The following is a 9,887-nucleotide window of genomic DNA, read 5'->3' on the forward strand; positions in this document are numbered from 1 at the left end:
CCGCCGCGGCTGGTAGATCTCCCCTTCGCCTTCTCCGACGCCGATGCCTTCTTCGCACGTTCCAGCGCCGCCGTCTTCTCCTTGGCCATGGTTGCCGGCGAGATGCGCGTGGGGAAGTTGTGCGGGGGCGAGAGCGAGCGCGCTGGACGGGAACGAAGGGAGCAGAGAGAGAGAGAGAATGCGGAGGCACAATACAGAAATCCTCGCCGGGCGCATTTATAAGGTCCCTTCCGAGTGGATGACAGGTGGGCCCGGTCGATCTAATCATATCCAGGAACAGTTATGCAGACGGGATACGTGGCGAAGAAAGCGGCGCGGAGATCGAGGCGTCTATGTCCCGTCCCATCCGAACGCCGCGGTCCGCTCCGCTTCGCGCGCGTCCCCAAATTTCGCATCCCGCGGAATCCGCGAACAGCAGATCAATCTGTCAGACACGGGGTTTCCCGCGATCCGTCGCTCGGAGATCGTCGAAGCCCGAAAGATCACTCGACGCAAGAAGAGAATGGATCGAGTCGACTGAAGACAAGTTGCTCACTGTCGACGAAGAGATTCTTTGGTCCAGAACAACGCACGACCAGAGTGCAAAGGTTAATCGGAAACGACATCAACTCCTTCCTCACTCGAAGCCTCAATCCATTCGGGGGCTAATGATGGGGTCATGTACCTAGGGTAGGGTCATGGACCTGATCTAAGTACCTTACCCAAGGACACCCTTAGAAGAGGTCGCTTTCCAGTCGACCAACGAGGGACTCACTCGACTGACTTGAAGGACTCGACCATGAAGACTCACTCGACCACCAGGAGGTCAAGAGGCACTCTGCACTGCAACGGCCTGTAATTAAGTAGGCTTTATGATAGTAAAGACACTTTATGTGGGGCGTTACCAGTAACGCCCCAGACTTAACTCACCTTAAACCCTCTCCTACGTGGGCTGGCTGGGATCCTGGCGCACTCTATATAAGCCACCCCCCTCCACAGGTAGAGGGGTTCGGCACCTTGTAACTCATATACTCATAATCCACTCGACCGCCTCCGGGCTCCGAGACGTAGGGCTATTACTTCTTCCGAGAAGGGCCTGAACTCGTACATCCCTTGTGTTTACAACCTCTCCATAGCTAGGACCTTGCCTCTCCATACCTACCCCCACTCTACTGTCAGGCTTAGAACCACGACAGTGTCTGTTTTGATGTACCGCATTGGAGTTTCCCTTAGAGAGTTAATACTATAGGTGGAAGAATGACACATCTATAATGTTATAAGTGATTACTTAAAAATGAATGCAATGAACAATCCACGACGATGATCACACTACTAGGAAAAGGGCCAATATAGACATCAATGGCGCACCACAAATATGGTGCACCATTGCAGTGGTGCACCATGTGTAGGTACGCATTAAACTCCAAATACTAATGGCGCACGACACCCACGGTGCGCCACTACGAACATTTTTTTCAAAACTAGTAATGGCGCACCACACCCACGGTGCACCATTACTAACTTTGACCAAAAATTCCATCGAATGCACCCACCTGGACCGCCTTTTTAGTTTAAAAAAAAGAAAAGAAAATGATGGAAATGTCAAAAAAATAAAACAAAATAAGTTTCCCATGCGATATATGGTCTACTTGTTGGAAAAATTTACAAATATGAATTTCGACTTTATTTGCAAAATCTCTCTGGAATTTGTAAAATGGGCATAACTTTTGCCTACGAACTTGAATTAAAAAAAATATATGAAAAATCATCTACTCGAAAAGTAACATCCGAATTCAACTGGGGGTGATGGTGGTGGTGGGTGGGGGGAACCCCGTTGAAGATTTTTAGAATCCCCAAAAACCTAACAGAATAAAAGATACGGAGCTTTTAAGATCTAGAGGGGAAAAAATGGAAAAAATTTCAAACTTAATAGTGGCGCACCATTTGCTAGGTGCGCCACTAATAACAGAAAAAGAAAATCCAGCCCAGAATTTTTTTTGGAAAAAATATTCAAAATATGATACGTAATATGAACGGAAGTTTGAAATATTTTTTCAAAATTTCAGCACACTCATGAACATGAACAAAGTCCTAGACATCAACAAGGTTTAGTAGGATTGATATGATAGATATATCAACAAATGCCTGTTAAGTGAGCTGGTGCTGGGGTTGGATAGAACTTTGAAGTTAAGCGTGCTCGGGTTGGAGTAGTGTGAGGATGGGTGACCTTTTGGGAAGTTTGACCACGGAGTGCGATTTAATTTGAGATTAAGCCATAGTGACTCGAGATAATGGAAAAAAAATTGAACAATTTTTTTCCAGTAATGACGCACTTCTCTGTGGTGCGCCATTACTAAGTCAGATAGTAACGGCGCACCTCTAGGCATAGTAATGACGCACTGTGTAAGTCATCTTACGAAAATCAAATAATCCAAAAACACTTAGGCGCGGTGCATTAAATTCTACCTCGTTTCTTATTTCTTGACATATCAACCAATAAGAGATATGGGGTGTGCATGCTTTTAATGACTTGAGACTACCAAACACGATATGCAGTGGTTAGTTCATTGCATGCAATGCTATTAATTAGCAAATGAACATTAAGTTTTCTCGTTTTCTCCTCCTCCTTAGTCACGGTGCACAACCTAAAATGACTTACTCACCTAGACGGAGGGAGTATTTGTGATAGTAATGACGCACTATAGGTGCGTCATTACTAAAAATTACTAGTGACGTGATGATAGTGGCGCACCTGTAGTGCGCCATTAATGGGCAAAACAGGTGCGCCATTAATTAGCCTTTTCCTAGTAGTGTCATATGTCGGATAGAAAAATTCACACAATGGAGTGAAAAATGTGTGTCGGCCTCTCCCTCTTCTATTCTTCGGCTAGGAGGCACGTCAGATCCACTGCAGAGCGCGTTTGACCACGGAGTGCGATTTAATTTGAGATTAAGCCATAGTGACTCGAGATAATAAAAAAAATTGAACAAATTTTTTCCAGTAATGGCGCATTTCTATGTGGTGCGCAATTACTAAGTCAGATAGTAACGGCGCACCTCCAGGCATAGTAATGATGCACTGTGTAACTCATCTTACGAAAACCAAATAATCCTAAAACACTTAGGCGCGGTGCATTAAATTCTACCTCGTTTCTTGTTTCTTGACATATCAACCAATAAGAGATGTGGGGTGTGCATGCTTTTAATGACTTGAGACTACCAAACACGATATGCAGTGGTTAGTTCATTGCATACAATGCTATTAATTAGCAAATGAACATTAAGTTCTCTCGTTTTTTCCTCCTCCTTGGTCACGGTGCACAACCTAAAATGACTTACTCACCTAGATGGAGGGAGTATCTGTGATAGTAATGGCGCACTATAGGTGCGCCATTACTAAAAATTACTAGTGACGTGATGGTAGTGGCGCACCTGTAGTGCGTCATTAATGGGCAAAACAGGTGCGCCACTAATTAACCTTTTCCTAGTAGTGTTATATGTCGGATAGAAAAATTCACACAATGGAGTGAAAAATGTGTGTCGGCCTCTCCCTCTTCTATTCTTTGGCTAGGAGGCACGTCAGATCCACTGCAGCGCGTGTGATGGGCGCCGATTTGGTCAGAGCCGTCCGGATTTGACCACTTGTGGCCAACGTGCGGCGCTGGATGGTGGCAGCGGCCCTTCGGGTCCCTGGCGTGGATGTGGGCTGTGACGGCGTGGTGGTAGCCCATGGTGGTGCTCCAGGTTGGTTTGCATCCTAGTGCATGCTCCAGCGTTAGTCTATTGGTGAGCGACTCGTGTGGTGGTCTCCACTTAATTACAAAGTTGTGTTTGTACAGGGTTGTACAGGGGGCACTGAAGGGTTGGACTTTTCCCAACTCTATCCACCATTGAGGGATGATCCGTCGTCAAGGGGGGGGGGCATGATGTCATCATCCTTGCCTCAGGTCTAGTGGTGGCATGCCATCGATGAGCTCGGCTTTGCCCGGGTGGGGCAAGGTGGGGCGGTGCAGGCCAGCTCTGGCCAGCCGTGGACCTGGCAGCTGTTCAGGGGTGTGGAAGGAGGTGCCTTCCCGCCCGTCTCTTCTGCCATCTTGGTTACGAGCCTGTGGCAGGGATGGAGTTGGTGCCACGGATGTCGGGGGCGGCGACCTTGGTGGTGGGAGCCGTGGCGCTAGGGGCGGAGCATGCAGCCTAGCCCTTTTTTGGCGACTACGGTCGTGTGGGCGGCGTGGTGGCCAGAGTGTGAATTCGGTGGCGTGGTGCGGTAGGCCATAGCTCAATTTGGTGACGGTGAGTGCTGGTCGGAGTGAAAAACCGTTTTGACTTGTCAAGTCGGTGGGGCGGTGTTCTCGCGTTGTCCCCTTCTTATAGGCCTCGTCATGGGTACTCACTGTTCGTTGTGGTCCTCCGGGGAAACCCTGGTCTTCGGATTGGGAGGTGGTGGCGCTTCGTTGTCGTTCCCTTCTTGAAAGCGTCACCTCGGGCAAGGCTTCATCTCACTGTGATGTCATGTCCATGGTTGTGTGCCCCGACACTCCATAGTGATGCGTATTGTTCACCTATTTGTTGGCTTGGAGTTGTATGGGGTAGCGAGGCTGTTTCAACGTATTTGTATCATGTCTTGGGTGTATGTTGTGTTGACGTGTTTGTATTAGTAGCTCGATAATTACAAAACAGTAAAACTGAGAGACCTACGAGGCTCCACAACGCTTTGGCGTTGCTAGCCGTAGGATCGCGATCATGTCGTCTGTACGTTTGTTTGGGCTACTGCTCCGCAGAACCATCAACACCACCTGTTGTTTATTGGGCTTCGATTGTTTATTGAGCCTGTGAAGTGGTTTCAGCGAACAAAGTGTAAAACACATACATACGTAGCTGCGTGTGTAGCCTAAAAAACGTAGATGCGTGTGTCCGCATATCAGCGCCACCCAACTATTCTTATATTCCTTCTAGAAAAAAGCTATTCTTGTATTCCTTTTTTTATATGCACTATTTATTTAAAAAACCTGAGCAGTCACCTAGCTAATTCTACTCCCCATGACATAATTACTATGTCATATAAAATATGTGTGTTACGTCATGCAAATTTAATCCATATGTTTTACATTTTCAAAATTTTACATGATATTTTATCATTCTATCATAACACGGGCGGGCGCAGCAACGTGCGTCATCATGATCTAGTGGTTACTTTATATGTAATAAACGGAGAATTTTTTCCGGTTAATAGGTATTACAAGATATTTATCGCACTTGAACAAAATTCTGGACGCTCTTTTACGATTTCATGACTGTACAAAGCTTCTAGTTTCACACGAATCGGATCATCTACTCCAACCATTTTTTCCCCAGTGCACTTGTTGTACAATCGAGGCATTTCTGCATACTTGTAGGTTTTACTGAAACGGTCCTCCTTTATTTTGTTTTATAAACCCCCATTATGTGTTTGCATTTTTACTGTACTACCATGCCTTTTATTCTCCTGTTGTGTACTTCCTCTGTTCCTAAATATAAGTCTTTGAAGACATTCCATTATAAACCACATATATTGATTCATAATGAAATCTCTGCAAAGACTTAGGAGCGGAGGAAGTATTTGTGCTTTGAACTGGGCCGTAAATTCACAGATTTACTCTGTTCACCGAATCTCTTTCCCCGACTGCTCCAATGCCTTCTTTACTGCCCAAGGGCCAAGCAAGCACGCCACGCCACATTTATTGCGCTTCATTTTGCCGTTTCCCAGTGCAGCTTGCCGTCATCGTGTCGGGGACATCTGGATGACTGGGAAGCATCCAACTGACCGAAGTGATACGGGAATTTTTTTAGGTTTGAAATAGTACAGTGAACTTTGGTCATGTTGCCATAGGCAGTGAAGCTAAACTAATGCTTTGGCCAACTAAGCTTAACTTATTACTTGATGTAAGGTTGTGAAACATAGCAACCATATTTTATGTTTTGACGTTTGGCGCTGCAACAATTTCTTTATAGTCCAGCTGGTTCTGCTGTTGGATAAACAATCCTACCGTACTCCACGCAGCGTCAAAGTCGTACACACACAGTCCCCCATGAGAGGCTATGGCTGCGCGGTGCAGCTATGGCAATGCCATGTCCCGTCGCGCCTCGGGAGCCGTCGTCCTGCAACTTGAGCCGGTGGCAGGCACGCCCTGCATTGAAGGTCTAGAAGTAATTGGAAAAGAAGGAAAACAAAATCTGCTAGTATTCCAATCCAACCGTTGAACTCAGCAGAAATTGCAATGAGAGATAGCATGAAAAATCCAACAGAAATTGCAATGACACATATTTTGATTAATGCCAATTTACATTGCAAAAAATAGAGAGTTTGAGCACTGGTTTATACTACCCAGTTTTCTGGCTAATTACCTAAGGAAAAAAATTAGACAAAAATTTAGCCCAAATTCACTAGGGAATATTTTTATGTGGCCAGCCAAAATTACATCATTCCATTCGTATTTAAAATAGTTTCTAATGATATAGTTTTTGACGACATGTATGAATATTTTGTTAGTTAAATCTATGGTTAAAATTTAGCATAAAATATAATGAGGAGCTGAGGTAGGAGGCGAGAACTTGACGCTGTACTTTTAACTTGCCAAGTAAGGAACCGGGTAGCAGGACTGTGCGATAGTACTACGGTCACTGCATGGCCACGGCTTTGGCCTGCTGCAACGTCAAGCACGCCACATCCTATGTTTTACCACTGTCAAATCTATCGACATTATTAATTCACCCGCCGCGCTTGCTGCTTTTACCTCGGCCTTCTCCTCTTCCACCTCGCGAGCCGAGCATTTCACACTTAAGACAGGCAGAGTGGTTGAGCATGCAGGCTGCTAGTGGTAGCTCGTCGGAAAGGGTCAGGGGCTCGCCGTCGGCGATGGAGACGGGCGGCGGCCAGAGCGCCAAGAAGCACAGGCTGGATCTGGTGCTGGCCAGCCCGGCCCCGGTGAAGCAAGAGATGGTCGTGCTCATGCACGAGGCGGGCGAGATCGTGCCGGCGATACAGGCCCCGACCAAGGAGGCCCATCTGGGCCTCACCGTTCTGCTGTGCCACTTCTGCTCCCGCCCCTTGAAGCCGCCCGTCCACCAGGTAAGGTCATCTATTTGTTCCATTCACCTGACCGATCGAGGAAGGGAGGCGCGGGTTTCTTGACGCGGTGTTGTTCGGTTAATTTGTGCAGTGTAACGCTGGGCACCTGGCATGCGGCGACTGCCGCGGCGAGCGCCCCGGTGATGAGCGGCAGTGCCAGAAGTGCGAGCGTGGCGGCGGTTTCGACGTCCATAACACGGCGATGGACGCCGTGGTCTCCGCGGCCAGGGTAGAGTGCGCGCACGACGGCTGCGGGCTCTTCATCACCTACCACAAGCTCCAAGACCACCAGGACGCGTGCCCGTTCGCGCCTTGCAAGTGCCCCGTTCCCGGCTGCGGCTTTGAAGGCCCGCCGCAAACGCTCCCCCACCACCTCACCGATGTCCACCCCATGCCCGTGCAAACGATCCAGTATGGCAAGGTTCTTCAGCTGCAGGTGCCGGTGTCGGAGCCGCGGCGCCTGCTGTTCGCGGAGGAGGACGATCACGTGTTTCTCGTGGTCGGCGGCGCTCTCGGTCCGAGCGCACCTATCGCTGTGTCGGTTGTGTGCATCAGGGCGGGGGCCTCCCCGCCGCCGCACTACACGGCCAAGGTGTGGGTGAATGGGCCGCCGTCGGCGGTTAACGGTAGGGTCAACACCGTCAGGGCTGAAATCGAGGTGACGAGCACCAAGGAGCCCGACGTCCTCGTCGTGGAGGAGCTGATGACCTTCTTGGCGGTGCCGCCCAAGATGCTTGCTTGGGATGGGCCGTCCAGGTCCAGGATGGTTTGGCTCCGCATTCGTATTGACAAGACCTCATCCTAAATGATTCCACAAGTTTAGTCTTCTAGTGATCTTAGTAATGTATAGGGTTTAATTTGGTTTACTTTAGCTTGAGAGATGATGGATTTTGATGGTGATGGAGTAGTTACTTCAATCTTAGGTCAGCAGTTGAAGTAATTTCCAACTGTGGAAGGCGTATTTTGTGACTCTTGCATATAAGATCATTTCTGTAACAAGTGAACCTAAATGTATGCTCCTTATATGTTTGATTATTAACAGAGTGTTGCATACTTCTCCCACCAGGTTATATGCATTATGTTCCATCAAACAAAAAGTTATATGCCTTATGTGACAGTTATGTACTACTCCATTCATGAATATAAGATATTTTTAATATTTACTCCATTCATGAATATAAGATATTTTGAATATTTTAATATGGACTACATATAGTTTTTTCTCAAAAAACCAAAGTAAAGACTATATACATACTAAAAGGAGTGAACAAAAATACTAAAACATGTCTATATGCACTTGATTCTAAAAAATGTTAGAACGTCTTATATTTTGATAGGAGGAGTAGCTCCAAAGCATTTCATTTGCATCCGTGAACTCTGTACTGATATAAGCCATGAAGATGGCTTCATATGACGGCCAGATTAGGCATTATCTATCTACTCTATTATGTGATGGTCTTTAAAAAATCGATGCAGAAAGTACACCATAGTTTGTCGGAAATACAAGAAGAATGACAAGCTTAAGGTAAAAATGAAAAATGAAAGAAAAAGGTGAAGAACTAAAGAGTTTAAACGGATGAAAGACAAAGAAATAAAAATGGGAAGACAAATATGATTTACAAGCAACTACAACTAGATAAACCACTGTGCATGGTCTCCATGGCCCATGGCCCATAGCATATTTATGTGTTCGTAGAAACATGACTGAACTGATCGACTAGAAACGAATGCATTGACGACTGATACGGCTTAATTAATAATAATACAAGATTAGTTCACGCAAGATAATGTGGCTTAGTAGGACAGACATACAAAGAACTTGGGAGAGGAAGGACACTGAATGAGCGAGAGACTAAACACATAATGTATATATAACTAACTGATGCATACATACTGAGGGGCTGCATGCTAATGAACTGATAAATGAGAATACTAAACAAAACTGAAGATGCTAAAATATGAACAATCGTAATACACAGAGATTACTGAAGATGAATAAAATCTTAAACACCCCCGCATAAAAAAAAGAATAAAAACTTCAAACTAAATAAGTAAACACGGAAGAATACACAAAAAAATTCTTAAAACTATATATTAACACTACTAGGGAAAAGGCTAACAGCAGCGCGGGTTTTAGATGTATCAGTAGCGCGGGGATAGGCGCTACTAATAAGGCGCTACAGCTAACAGATAGCAGTAGCGCGTGCTCACCGGCGCTACTGCTACACAAGTGTAGCAGCAGCGCTGTTAGCGAAAGCTCACTACTGCTAGTAGCTCTAGCGTGCTTTGCCTTGACGCGCTACTGCTATCGCGGCGCTGCTGCTAACTTTTATACACTGCTACTGCTAATTTAAGTAGTTTTTTTGGCATATTTGTTTTGTATTTGAACAGGCTTTATAGAAGAATCTTTAGCACATAGAAATGTCATCATGATACACATACAAATGCCTGCGAGACCACAAATGTAATCATAACATGTACATACAAATAGTCTCATCATAATCATCATCCAACACAAAATGATATTTTGTCATCATCTCAAAAATAGTGATACATGCAAGTCTCGAATACTTGCAACTACAACAACGTCATCCATCTAAACAAAGGTATACGCAAGAAGTGCTATCACTATGAGTGAGAGCGGAACTATGCAGTACATCAGGTGGCGGTTACGAGTCCTCTCTCGCGCTAGCGTGAACCTCAAGTAACTAGCTTCTCCTTCTTGTCTGCTTTTGAAGCCTTTATGGCTGGTGCTCGTGAACCCATACACTTGCGGCTGACACTCATGCCACTCGTTGTA

At 46.0% G+C, this 9,887-nt stretch overlaps 1 protein-coding gene across 1 annotated transcript; it reads left to right on the forward strand.

Moving 5' to 3' along the window:
- The first annotated feature begins 6,781 nt into the window (after nt 1-6,781).
- On the forward strand, nt 6,782-8,067 carry LOC119280524 (putative E3 ubiquitin-protein ligase SINA-like 6). Its single transcript, XM_037561350.1, has 2 exons — nt 6,782-7,087; nt 7,179-8,067. Exons 1-2 carry the CDS (start codon nt 6,821-6,823, stop codon nt 7,890-7,892), a joined length of 981 nt encoding a protein of 326 aa, XP_037417247.1. The 5' UTR covers nt 6,782-6,820; the 3' UTR covers nt 7,893-8,067.
- Nucleotides 8,068-9,887: the final 1,820 nt, after the last annotated feature.

This window comes from Triticum dicoccoides, chromosome 3B, assembly GCF_002162155.2.
Source record: "Triticum dicoccoides isolate Atlit2015 ecotype Zavitan chromosome 3B, WEW_v2.0, whole genome shotgun sequence".
Classification (NCBI taxonomy): Eukaryota; Viridiplantae; Streptophyta; class Magnoliopsida; order Poales; family Poaceae; genus Triticum; species Triticum dicoccoides.

Bases quoted from the DNA above. Each gene is read 5' to 3' on its own strand.
- LOC119280524 (XM_037561350.1), top strand. From the start codon at position 6,821: ATGCAGGCTGCTAGTGGTAGCTCGTCGGAAAGGGTCAGGGGCTCGCCG. The intron at 7,088-7,178 runs GTAAGGTCATCT...TAATTTGTGCAG, and splicing joins TGAAGCCGCCCGTCCACCAG to TGTAACGCTGGGCACCTGGC.